The sequence below is a fragment of the Gymnoscopelus braueri genome, assembly GCF_963280865.1.
Source record: "Gymnoscopelus braueri genome assembly, chromosome: 20".
NCBI classification, from domain to species: Eukaryota; Metazoa; Chordata; class Actinopteri; order Myctophiformes; family Myctophidae; genus Gymnoscopelus; species Gymnoscopelus braueri.
This window is the reverse complement of record NC_137622.1, coordinates 30450067-30463845: the sequence shown is the minus strand read 5'-3', so window position 1 is coordinate 30463845 and position 13779 is coordinate 30450067. Positions and strand designations below refer to the sequence as shown.

The 13779-nt window shown below is 42.0% G+C and overlaps 2 protein-coding genes across 4 annotated transcripts in view; one reads left to right on the top strand and one right to left on the bottom strand.

Annotated features, from left to right (window-relative positions):
- Positions 1–3765, bottom strand: part of LOC308076280 (LIM and calponin homology domains-containing protein 1-like) — a 125821-nt gene extending 122056 nt beyond the window's left edge. For all 3 annotated transcript variants that reach the window (XM_080416495.1, XM_080416497.1, XM_080416496.1), the window contains exon 1: positions 3464–3765. In XM_080416495.1, coding sequence (XP_080272621.1) covers positions 3464–3577 — 114 coding nt within the window. In that variant the 5' untranslated portion in view covers positions 3578–3765. The remainder of the gene's footprint in view (positions 1–3463) is intronic.
- Positions 3766–4019: 254 nt separating this feature from the next.
- Positions 4020–8795, top strand: LOC308075379 (transmembrane O-methyltransferase homolog). The gene is made up of 4 exons (XM_080415233.1): positions 4020–4266; positions 6947–7248; positions 7437–7633; positions 7906–8795. The coding sequence occupies exons 2-4, from the start codon at positions 6993–6995 to the stop codon at positions 8233–8235; spliced, it is 783 nt and encodes a 260-aa protein (XP_080271359.1). The 5' UTR covers positions 4020–4266; positions 6947–6992; the 3' UTR covers positions 8236–8795.
- Positions 8796–13779: the final 4984 nt, after the last annotated feature.

The following is a 13779-nucleotide window of genomic DNA, read 5'->3' as shown; positions in this document are numbered from 1 at the left end:
TGTAGATGGTATCACTTTCCCTTTCAGCCATAACACAACGGAGCTTTGTATTGTTCAGAGAGACTCCTCAACATACCATGCTACTGACTGAGACAGATGGGGGTGGTACAAGAGAGAGAAACAGGGATAGATATTAACCACAAAGCAGTGCTACGGAGAACAAGTCAAAACAGAGTTCTGGATGGAACAAAAAAAGATTGAAAGCTGTGGCTGAAAAAAAAACAAAAGAAAGAAAGAAAAAAAGAAACTGAACTTGCAACACTAATGTATCACATTTATCTGATTACTAATCCAGCATAATTTAGAATGCAAATAATGTAAAATAGTGCTCAATTCACATTAAGAATAGTTCATTGAACTGCTCAGATGGGGGATGGTGTGTGTGTGTCCATACACACTGTCATGAGCTGTGACTAAATATGGCACAAATCAATCACTCCAACTAAACAGAGGGTTTCCCCAGAGGGTGAAAACAGCCCGTCCTATCTACAGTTCAGAGCAGCTTAAACACTGTCTTTTACATCAGCGTTAATGACAACATGGTGACAGGGAACTCACTAGGAGCACCTGTGAATGCAGCATCAAGGTGTTTTGTCTTTCTTCATTTTGTCTAAAGCCTAATTCCAGCAGTGACACCATTTCAAAATGTCTGCTTTTTTTAAGTCAAAGCGGATAAGAAGGGTTACTTGCTATAATGTAAAATGATAGCAACTGGAGCCCACACAGTGTGCGAGTGTTCCTTTGTTTTACATTTTACGTTTTTTTTTCTTTTTCCGCTCAGCACCTGCCCAACTTTGGGTTGTGGATTTGCATGTCCTTCCTCCTTTTCATGTGCTACTTGCTATAATCTGATGTCTGATGAAGAGTGTGTAGCTCCAAATGTCACTGATTTTTTGGGTGCAATGAAAGCACTTTATCATTGGAACGGTGTGCGAGTGTTTCAGGATTATTTTCATAATAATTTTTCCATTTTTCCTACTTGCTATAATCAACATCGTAATTTCTCCAAGCTTTTTTATTTAATCTTTTTCAGACATCTCAGATTCTGCTGAATACTATATAGTTCACTGGAGAATGATAGAAAAGACAAGACAGAGAGACAACATGACATGCAACACGGGTCATGGACCCCATTAAAACCCCTGTGCGTCTTTATGATTTGCTGCAAGCTTATGTGGTAAGTGTGTGCACGCAGTCATACACACACACACGCACGCACGCATGCACGCACACACACACACACACCTGTCACAATTGTGACCTATACAGTTTGGACACTTGAGCCTTGGGTCATGACAACAAACACCACAACAAAACAATTCCACACATGATCAGACTTTAGCCGTTATAAAGTTGACAGCTGGGGATTCGCCTGGTTCATTCATTGAAAAACCTAGTGACCTGTCTCGTATCCCTCGAGTTGTCCGAGGGACAGTCACCAGGTGTGTACAGGTAATGAGATCAGTCCCCAGGGGTGGGTGGGTGGGAGGAAGGGGTAATGCGCCTGTGCAGGTTGAAGGTAGAACAACAAGTGAGTAGTTTCTCCTCCCCCTCTACTCCCCTCACTTTTCGTAACTCGAATTTCTGCTGTTAGAAGGCTTCTAGGTCAGTAGTGACTTTTTAAAGATGTGATCTGGGCCCCCGAGGAGTTTGGTGCTTCTAAATAGGACTGTAGCCTAATGGTGCCTGGTGGTTGGAACTCATTTTCAAATCTGTCACTGTGCATCGAGTCTAGGTGTTAGCCTAGTCTTCAGCATATGAAATGACAAAATGTATAGTCAAAAGATGTGCTGTGCAAGGCTATATGTTGTCCTGAAATGACACAACAGTAAATCAAATGTGGGTCGGTAGTGAGATGAAGGGGTTAAGATTTAAATGAACTATATAGCATATTAGTTAGACAGCCCTGATGTGTCAATGTTTTGTACAGTTCAGATTTAAGTCAAAAATAGCCATCATCATGATAGAATATTATATGCACCTGTATTAAAGCAGCCACTGCCCATAAAGTTGGGGTAATTGGGGTTAATTGCCAGTCAATTTCCCCCTCAGAGATAAATGAACTGTTAAAAGAAGTGAACTGACATTGGTGGAAAAAGTACTAAAATGTTTTACTTAAGTAAAAGTATCAATACTGCAATGTGCAATGTAGAAATACTCTGTTACAAGTTAAAGTCCGGAATTCAAAATGTACACATTGTGATTGTGAGCTTGTAGATCGGCTATTTTCAAATGGCCGAAATGTATATAGGACTGAAGTGGTTACTGTATGTTTTGTAATAATAATCCAAATCTACAAAGTAACTAGTAACTAACATTTTTTCAAATAATAGTAGTGGAGTAAAAGTACAATATTTGCATCTGAGATGTAGTGGAGTAGACGTAAAAGTACTGAAAATTGTTAATACTCCAGTAAAGTAAAAGTACAGTACTTGAGTACTGTACTTTTTACACCACTGGAGATAAATGAGTTCTGTTAAAAGAGGTGAACTGGACAGCTAAAGCCTGGGCTACGTCAAGTGCAACGCCGCCAGTGAATGATGTCGTGATTCAAATCCCCACCAAACAAAACCCCATTTGAGAGATTATTGTTCGGCAAAGCTCGCAATGAGGCCAAAATCCATTCCACATGATGCATTCATTGTTGTGTCCACGCAGCGAGCGGCCCCACGCACGCAGCCAGCAGCCACGGACACAGTGGTCGGAATTTGCGTCACACTTTTCAACAGGTGACAAAGCATTAAAATAGATTGTGGCGAGACAAAAGCATGAGCGAAGAACAATATTAAATTCAACATGAAGCATTGGGAGCAATCATGGTGGTACAGATGTAGCCTATCAGAGATAATGTATTTTATCGATTTTGACATTTTTTATATCTACGTTAGTCTTGGCTAGCACTCCCCAGTGCGTCCTGCACTTTCACCAGTAAAGCCCGTATTTCTCCGAACATGTACAAATGCAGAATATAAGGCACTTATTCGGTTGCCCCAAATGTTGACTCGGCATTCGGAATCTTTGTGCAATGTATTAGTCCACATTTTCAATAGATTTGAGCTTTAATCCCGTCTGTGGGTGAACGCCATTTTCCCCTCTCTTTTACTTCCTGTTTACATTGAGTGTAATACCGGCTTTCACCAGATGCGCCCCGTCACTACCGCCTGTTGAGAACTGCCGACAGAATCCGACACAGGTGGGATTAAAACACGTCTTTATTGAACAATACGGACTAATACACTGCACAAAGAAGCCGAAGCGCGAGTTAACATTTGGAGCAACCGGGTAAGCACCTTATATATATTGTTTTGTACATGTACGGAGAAGTACGGGCTTTACTGGTGAAAATGCAGGACGCACTGGGGGGTGCTAGCCAAGACTATCGTAGATACGAAAGTAAAAGTCAGACTCGATCAAATACATCTATGATAGTCTTGATACAAGGCTAGTGTCGTTGGTGACTCACCTCAATCCATTTGTGCGCCTCCAGAAACGCGGAGTCCGCTGCAGAATCACTGAGAGGAGGGTGATGATGCTGATGAGACTGTCCCAGATGATCTGCTGCCACCGGACTGGCCATTAGAGAGGGACTGCCTTCCCCAAAAAAAGGCTATAATAAGTAATACAATAAAAATGAAACAAAAAATAAAATAAAAACACGTGAAGCTCGTTTTAATCCACCGGATTCAACGTGAAGAAGCACGTTAATGATGGGCTTAAAACGAAACCCTTCCCCTCTCTCTCTCTATGTCGCAGCAGCAGCACCACCAGCAGCAGTAGTGTGAGGACTGTGGGCCAACAACAGGACTCACACACAGACACACCGCACCGCAGTGAGCAGTAGCTGCTCTGCCTCTGCCCGTCAGCCAATGAGGGCGACCTGCCACTGGGGACCCCTCACAGTCACACCCCCCTGGAACAAATGAGAGCAGTGGATGACTGGAGCCACTCATTCTATAATCCTTACTTATCCACCCGCACGTTTAGGTATTATTGTTGCATATCATTGCACTTCATTTGTTATGTGTATATCAGACTCGGAGGGTGGCTTTTTTTTTATGAAAGTCAAGTTGTAGTTACTTCGTTGTTTATCTAACAAGGATAAGAACGAGGCGTTTTGGGTGATTTATGAATGTTTCGTTCCCGATTCGAGTTTGATAATCCCGGAAGAGCGAATCTGTGAATCAGACTGGGAGTTGTAGGGTAGGCTAAAGTTTTTGTATGAAGACGCTTTTTGGAGCATCGTGTCTTCGCATTTCTAACTTAAGTGTAAGTTTATAGCCTGCGATTGTGCCTGTTTTTCTTGATACGAAGTCATACAGATCAGTTGCAGACTGGTGCGAAATGGACAACAACTGTTTTAGGTCGGAGCACCCATCCTACTAGCCTTGATACATAACTGTCATCATACCATTCTACATGTTTGTATTTAGCTAGACAACCGTTTACAAGACTACCACAGGATTCCTGGCACCAAAACAAACGCGGGGACCAGCCATTTCACTTGAAACGTAATCTCATTGTTGTCTAATTAGCAATGTAGCTTAAATTACAGGCTGCTGTCAACAAAAGAATGTCTAAGGTGCCAAAGGTGGTTAACATGTCTTTTGGTCGCACTGTAAAATAGCACCCTAACATTAGTATTGGCCAGAGTAAATTCAACTTGTCAATTTGTAGGCATGTAAGGATTCTAGCCTAGGCCAGGTGAAAAAAATTAGATAGATTAGTATTGGTCCTGCATGTTAACAGTATTGCCAGGTTTTGGGAGAGAAACAAGCAATCAGGTCTATAAAAAACAGCCCAAAAGAAGCAAGCCCTTTGGGCTATTTGGAAATAGCAGATCTACAAGCTCCCATCGTGACACGTTGTGTGCTTGTAGATCTGCTATTTAAAAAAATCTTATAAAACGATGAACAGTAAACTATTAACAATTTGACATTCTAACAACACAAATCTATGGGGCTCCCAGGCATAAAAGGTTTTCACATGGGGGTCCGCAGACATACAAATTAATTTCGGGGTTCTTGACTTGAAAATGTTTGAGAACCACTGGTTTAAACAACTTTAGGAAGCAAACTTAATTAAGCAACAACTACACTTCAGAAACAAGCCCAAATAAACGCAACCGGCAGCTACCAATATTTAGAATCGACATACAGAAAAACAAGCCCAAAGTCGCTTATAATAAGCGGACATGGCAACCCTGCTGCTCAGTGCCATGGAGACCAGGCATAAACAAACCTACTGAAGATGTATTGTTATATGATTGCCATTCCTTTGGCTCCCTCGTGTGGATAAACGGAGACACATGTTTCAGAGGTGGTTCTGCATGGAAGTGGGGGGAAAAATGTTAGGCTACATTAGATAATCACATTGGAATAGCCTAAATGTGGCTGTGATAGATAGTTCAGAGTAGTTGTGGGTAATTTTACTTTCCCAGAGTCTGAAACTTATAGTAAATGCCTCTTAAGACGACCCTCAGATGTTTTTTATGTATTTGGTGTAGTCTGAAGTTATTGTCAAACAGCAATATTCTTATATACAGAGGGCAATGCTGCGTTAAGTGATCTACAGTATGGCCAGTAATGAATCTATGTATGCATACCATGGTAAGCGGTGTCCAACATGTGTAGTGAGGTGGAACAGGCATTCACATATAAAACATCACCATAATCTAAAACAGTGGTTCCTCAGTGGTACGTTGGCTATTAAAAAATCGTGCCGTACTGCGAGCATTTCTCTTCTGGGTCCCTGACACAAAAATGTTCAGATTGGGGTCCGCGGCCAAATACATATCGGTTTGGGGGTCCTTGACATAAAAATGTTTGAGAACCACTGATCTAAAACTGGTCAAATAAATATATGAAAATATTGTTTGCATTAAAAGAAAAGCATGACTTCATTCTGAGTTAAAACCCATTCTCACCTTTAGTTTCTTAACAAGACATTCGACGTGTGGTGAATTGTTGGTGGCAGTAGCTGAGTGGAGCCTTTGCTATAGTAGTAGCACAACAGTGAATGACAATGTCATCCACATCAAAATAATGCATGCCCTTTCTTTTTTCTTCATCTGACTGACATACAGTAGGAAAACTGGAGACAGCCCAGATGGAAAGCACAGACCCATTTGCTGTATTACTCTTAAACAAGTATTATTTTCCTTCAATTGTTGATTCTCCTTACTGCATAGCGGGTCTGTTTTATTGCCTAGATACAGAACATGTATTTGCTATTGTAACCTAGGGAACCAAACTCTTTTAAAATACAAAGAGGCCTTGTTCTCTTAGCCATAGGCCTTTATATTCTTTTTCTTCTTCCTTTTTTTCCCCTTCGTTTTACCATTTTGTTCCTGTCAAACACAGGGGATCCCACCTGTCTTTGACAGGAACACTCTTAACCTTATAGCCAATGGAGCAGGTACTCCCTGGCAAGTACTGTATGTCAAGTTGTCAACATTTATATTCTGTGTTCATTGCTGGTGTGCTGTGAGACAGGTTTGAAATTCTCATTCATTATTTTTACAGAATATCAGAATAATTGTAATTAGTCTGCCATTCATTTCCAGGTGCTAAGATGCTGAGCTACGCACTTACAGTAGCAACCATATAATCAGGTTAAAACTTAGAGATGGTCATTGAGCCAGAGTACACTATCTCTAAGTTGATGGTTTGATATTATACAACTCATTATTAGGTTACAGGTAGATATTGTTATTTACAGTATTTAAATATGATTTCCAATGTTGCCAATGCCTTTTGTTATGGTGGTGGAAGGTGTTTCCTTGTCTTCTCTGCAATAGTAGGGAATTAGAATTTTGTGTCACATAGTCACTGTGGAGCCTTAGTCAAACCTTTATACAATCCTTGATGAATATCATCGTTTTACCGTCTCTTCATTTAATTGATTTCAACCTTCTGTTCCCTCTCTCTCCCTCTCTCTGTGTCAACAGATTGGGAAGCTTCCTCCCTGTCGTTTTCCCCTCACAGTCATTCTAAATGTGGCTGTTGGCTCTTTCTGTCCCACTGCTCCCTGGCATCGTCATTGTGTTGAACCGTTACCGTGCTAACGTCAGAACACTGTGTCGTCGAGCACTGGGCTGGGCCCTGAGACTCGCCCGGGGGAGTGTGTGTGTGAAGAGCACCCATGCCTACGTTTTCTCCCACTGCACCCATGGCAATGCTCAGAGTGTCCTGGAGACCTTTGACCTCTACGATGAGACACATCCCTCTCTCAGCCTGGGTCCACAGAGGGGTCAGTTTAAACCTGATTCAGAATTTTGCACTTTTCTTTTTACATACATTTTTGTATTAATGTTATATTATCAATACAATCTTAGTGTTTTGCCAATTATTTAGGGGCCCACTTTCGATATCCTCAACGGACCCTTACCACCACAGGTTGTGAATCGCTGCCATAAAGGCTTGTGTTGTGTCCTACAGGCCAGGTGCTGGATGAAGTGTTGAGGCGGGTTGGCCCCCAGTGTCTGCTGGAGCTGGGGATGCACTGTGGCTACAGCTCCATCAGGATGCTACGTCTACTGCCCCCTGCTGGCCGGCTGGTCACAGTGGAGATGGAGTCCTGCACAGCAGAACTTGGGGAGGAGCTCATACTGGTAGCAGGCTTCAAAGACTCGCAGGTACATTTCACTGGAAATGACAGGCCAGTGGATCTGAGATTCTCAATTTACAAAGTATTCAGGGATTTACTTTGGCAGCGTGCACAAGAAATGTGTCAATCAGTCCAGTGGTTTGCGAGATTAGCATGACACACACACAGACAGACAGACACTCTTAGATGACTTGCCTCCTACATTTATCTGCATCAGTCGTTTGACAGTGAATCGTCGCTGCACATTTCTCATTATGAACCTCGTTCTTGGCAATAATTAGCATTTCCGTTTCTTAATAGTTCCATGTGCTGGCATGCAGCTCCGCCGAGGCCATCCCTGCCCTGCGCCCTCACTTGGCGCCAGACCATGGGGACACTAGCGTGGCTCTCGATCTGGTTTTGATGGACCATGACCCGCAGCAGTACCTCTCTGATCTGCTGGCCATGGAGAGAGAGAGACTCCTCAACCCGTCGGGCTGCCACGTCCTCCTGGTCAACAGGGGCCATTGTGCTCCAGCCTTCGGTGACCTTATGGAACACTTCAAAGCGCAGCCAGAGAACTACTCTGTTATGTCAGAGCATCGTTTCATGACGGAGGTATTTTACCATGAGGACAGTTCAATTCATTAAGATTGTGCATTTGGTGACAAGTTTTAGATTTTTGGCATGGTAAACCATTGCAAACAAATTGGGCTGGCCCCCTAGTGGTCGGTATGCAATTAATCCAATATTAGACGGGTCAGTATATGGTTAGCCCCGATCTCCAGGCTTTTATTTTCCTTCGCATTTTGCTCAAAAATAAGAGCCTGGACCAAGCTGTTCACATTCCTGGCATAGGAAGTGGGAGTCAACCTTTCATTTCCCCAACCAAACAGAGTGCAGTGGGCGTCGCTCCAAATGTTGTTGACATCAGGGCTCTCAATAGCCAAATTCCAAACCCGAAAATCTCGGCCACTCGCTCACTCCCACTCGGTCACTCCGACTTCAAACCGGAAGTAGTCAGGGTCCAATTATTCAGTTGCTTCTTGGAGGAGGCGAGTGGAGTCGAGTGGAGGAGCCGAGGAGGCTCTCCACTTCCGCATTTAGCGAGTGTACATCAAGTGTACGCTCGACCACTCTCCACAGCTCCTCCGCGGCAGACTTCCGCATCACGTGTACACGTTTTTTTTGTTTTTTCCCTTCTCCCGTGACGTATACATGGTCCTTTAACTATAGCCGTACTCATTCAATTCTGAACCGATTCTTAAAATTTAAAATTCTCTATTAGCTGTGAAGGGTCTTCTTTCATGTCTATCAGTCATGATTTATTTCGCTATCAAACAATATCAAGCAAAATCACAACATCGTCTGAGTTTTTTTCTTTTTTCTTCGTCCCAGAAGTGGGGGGGATATCACCCAAACTCTCAAAACCCCGGACATGAAGGATTTTATAAAACCCCCCAGACAGCCCCCCAAAAGAGGATATGTCCGGGTAAAAGAGGACGTATGGCCACCCTGCATGAATGATATGTAATTCAGAGTCAGACATACTCTGTAATATACGGTGGCTGTTATAAGCAGCAGTGCCGTGCGGGACTGCTGCGGGGGGTGGGGGGTCTGGGGACTGTACGAGCAAAAAGAGGGACGGGTCAGGATTTAATTCATAAATGTAGGTTTGCTCATCCTGGTGCTTCGTTCACTATTTCAGGAATAAATGGCTTTGCACAAAATGTTAACTATAAAGATAACAATGTGGCCATCCACATCGATGAATTGTGTCTATTCTTATATTCTGTATTATTCTATACCTGCATATTATTCTATGCATGTATATTTTCATCCACGGCTCTGGTCCAGCTGTTTGAGACGTCATAATAGATCGCGGAATTTGCCGTCGCTTTGAAATGACGCTAAGTGCAGTCCGATCCTTTGATGGCAACCGCTCGACCACTCCGTCCTCGCAAATAATCCTCGGCTCCTCGCAGGGGCGGGGCTTAGGCGCGAGTGGAGGAAGCGAGGAGAGTGAGCGAGTGACCGAGCTTTGGGGAATGGAATTTGGCTAAAGCTGCACATTGGGGAGGAGGAGGGGCGCGGGGCGGGGTGGGGGCAGGCGCACAGATCGGTGAACCAATAGGAGCCCATGGATGTTTTCTCCGGAGATTTTGAATCCGCCCCTCTAGACCAGATATCAGACGTGCTGGGGCAGGCTAGTATATGGTTGAACCCCAAAATAATTGATTGAAATAAATATTTTTCAATGGATTATGATACTGTCAAATAGCATAAATAGCATAAAATAAAATGAATAAAATAAAATACATAATAATAAAAATCTAGGAAAACTTCTGGAAAGAAGTCATTTTGAAGATGGCATCAGCGATGGTTGTCAGGAGCTTAAAATGGCTACATCTCAATTATTATTCAACCTAGAGATGTGTTTTTTGTGTCTAACATTAGGTTTTAAGGCCCACGGAATGTGACAATCTTTATGATTTTTGACATATTCCCTCCCAGCTGCTATGGTGCCAGCTGTGAAGTGTGTGCTGATTGTACAAATACATTCATATACCATTGATTCTTGCAATTTATAGCTCATTAAATGATATAGTTTGGATACTTTAAAGTGTTTCTCCAGTCATTTGGTCACCGATACCAAATTACAGAAACATATAAAGGAGGATGTAAGTCCTCTTTGGCAACTGTATTATACCCTTTCATTCTTTTTCCATTTACAGTGTCACAGTGTTTACAGGCCAAAGACCTTTAAAAAAAACACCCTAAAAGGCACATACTGTAGATGTACTGTGTAGACCTCTTTTCCTCCATACTGTATGTGAAGTGTGTGGCATGGTGAACAGGATGTGGAAGGTGACTTCTTTGCTGAGAACAAATCATCCAGCATGTTTTTCACCTACGTCAAAAGAACACTTGAAAATCACAAGTATTCTTTTAATTATGCAGGTGTAAAACAAGCAAAAAACAGTTTGTCATTCTATAGGCTACTTTGATGGCTACGATGATGATGATTTTACTGTGTTCTTTACTTTCAACTGCAAAGTTTATAGGCCCCTGATTCACATAGCGTAGCCCTGTGTATGGCGCTAGTGTTCACGTTCCTTTATGAACTGTTGATATGTTCTGTTTTTCGGTATATAGACCACTTAGAAGTGCTTTGAGTTAAACCACAGGGGGCCATCTGGCCTTTAAATCAAAGAAGGAAGGAAGATGTATCGTACATTTAGTGTAGAGAAAGTAATAATAGTTTAATTCTCATAAAGGTATGCCTACCTGCAAATAACCACATGGTGGCAGTGTCTACCTTTTATGGAATTGAAATACACATAACTAGGATACCTTGATTCAGCACATGTAACTGTTTTTCATAGCCATGGAAAAGAAGTAGAGCTTGCATTTACTTATTACAAAATATAATGCTGGGTATTATAAAATGTAACATACTATGTTAAACATAGCATACAGTATTCAGAGACATATGTTAGTGTGTGTGTGTGGGTGGGGGGGGGGGGGGTACAGAGAGAACGGCAAGGAAGGTAGAGGTAAGTACTTTACTTGAGGGGACACATTCATATATCACTTAATCCATGCTTAATGCTTAATTCATGATGATGTAATGCATGAATTATTGCAGAATGGTTGCACCAAACTTTAAATATAGTTTAAATGTAGTTTCAAATGAATCCTGGTTTAATCAAAATCTTCCGCAAACGCAAAAAGTAATTTCCATAAACCTAGATTCAATCTGTTGCACCAGTAATTTAATCGTATTTTAAAACTCGATTAGCAGTTATAAACCTCCTTCAGGGATGTTTTAAATATGTTAGGTTTTTTTCCCTTTTATTGGCAGCATGCGGCTGCATATCTCAGAGATATCCTGAGATGTGTTAAACCTAATTAAATGTTATAACAACAGATTTACAAAAGTGTCTGTAGTGCCACCACTTCTCCAGCTCATAGTAGCATTGTGCTACAAGTAAAACCGATATTCCAAATAAACACAGGGTGGCAGTGTCTACCTTTTAAGCAGGAATGGAAATAACTAGATTGATTCAGTAAGTAAAGGTATGTTTTTCATAGCAATGGAAAAGGAGTAGAGGTCACACTTGTTACTGTATACACTAATATAAAGCTGTAATATAAAAGTAAGACTATAGAAAGTGAGTGATCTAAAGTATCTGAACATGATTGAGACCTGAACCCATCCGGTTCACAGAGCACCACAGCAGCTGTAACTATTCCGTGAGAATGAAACGTGTGATAGCAGGAAACCCTTCCAGCAGGTCAGTCTTTGTTAAGCTCCATGAATCTCATACAAGGATCAATAGGCCTCCTTGCAAGTTTCAGTGCCCAGCCCTCGTATATTTTGCAATGTCCTGATATTGATCATTATGTTTGAGAGTGAACATTCACAAATAGCTGCACCATGGATAGAAACAGAACAAAGCATTTCCGCAGCGCCAACACTGTGATACTTGATTACATTTTCAATTATTAGCTGACGTACATGGGCTCTTTAAAAGGCATGGGTGCCAGTGATCTAAAGTGCAATTCAGACCCCTGAGATTTTTGTCTGTAATATTCTATTGCTAATTTAATGCTCTGTCTTACAGCGGTGCCAAAAAAAGCAGATCTACATGTTCACAATGTGACGCAGATGTGACACATTGTGAGCTTGTAGATCGGCAAATCTTTGGTCTGAACTAGGCACATTGACTGCCAGAATTATTTCATATTTTTTTAGCCAGTGCCAGAGTTTTTCATTGGAAAAAAAAAGTACTCAGGAGCCGAAATACAGCATTTTTAAGTTTTAAGTTAACAAGGAAGTGGATAGGAGTCTAGATCTTCAACTAATCATATCTCCTTGGTCTTTGGGTGAAAATTTTCACTTCACGTAGATCTACGCGATTGGCACGTGGCGGCTTTAAAGCGGTTCGCGTAGATCTACGTGATTGGCAGTCAATGTTAAAGGAGTAGTTCACCCAAAAAATTACTTATTTTCTATCAATTATACACACCCCATGAAGCCTTGAATTCATGGAGATTTTTTAGTTTTTGTCGCATTCCTAAGAAAATAATGTCATAACCGGTGGAGACTCAAAGAGTCTTCTACTGAGTCTCCTATTGACCGATGTCATCAAATGATTGGCTTAGGAATGTGACAGAAACTAAACAATCTCCATGAATCAAGGCTTCATTGGGTGTGTAATTGATAGAAAATAAGTATTTTGGGTGAACTACTCCTTTAACACCAGCAAACTGAAGCCATCACCCGTTGAGTTACACCATCCGCCCAGCCGAGATAACTCTTTCTGGGCACGACACCGACCGCTGTGGTCAGAGGTCGCCAAGTAGAGGTGGTCAATCTCCTAACTGACAGAGGTGATTTAACATTTCCCTCCTTTTAGAGCACTGTTAGTGTACACAATGGTGTACCACTAAATGTAAACAGCGAGTTCTGCGGCTAACCCCACCCCAAACCCCCCAAAAACTCCATCTGCTCTAGCCATCCCCCCCCAGAAAAATGTCTATTTCAGAGGGTTCGATTTGTGGGGTTTGCACCCTCCTCCGTTCTCTTTCTTAGCTAGTGAAGTGCACTCTGTGCTGGAAGCTGCAGAACGGATGTAAACACAGCTTTCAATTATAAATCAAACCTAAAAAGAGGCATGCTGCTCTAGTGGCCTCGGGCTGTCTCCACACAAAGGCCCTGCCTTCACAGCCCCTAAACACCCCCACACACATCGCCCATCACACTGCTGGGAACTTCTGCACAGCTCGGTTCTCTGGGACACATTTACAACCCAGATACTGTAGGAGCTCGCTCAATGTGACAAAGTTATGCAGAGAATGTCATGCCAATCTTTTTTTGTATTATGCTGGGGTATAATGCCATCGCAGGCCTGTGTATTAGACCATACATTTGGCTGACAGATGATCCTAAAACAAATTTTCAACTTTCACACTGAGTGCAATTTCATTCTACTTGGTAATATCACATGTGTCAGACTATCAATCTATTTCTCAGCCAGTAAAGCCCCTTGAGACCATAACAGAGATTAAAGGGGATCCAAATACATTTGAGTTGAGTCGAGTTTTTAGACTATAAACATTGGGATTACAATTCAAGCGGGGGCTTGTCCAGCCTTGTAGTATAGCTTTCTCAGGCAAAGTTACAGTATT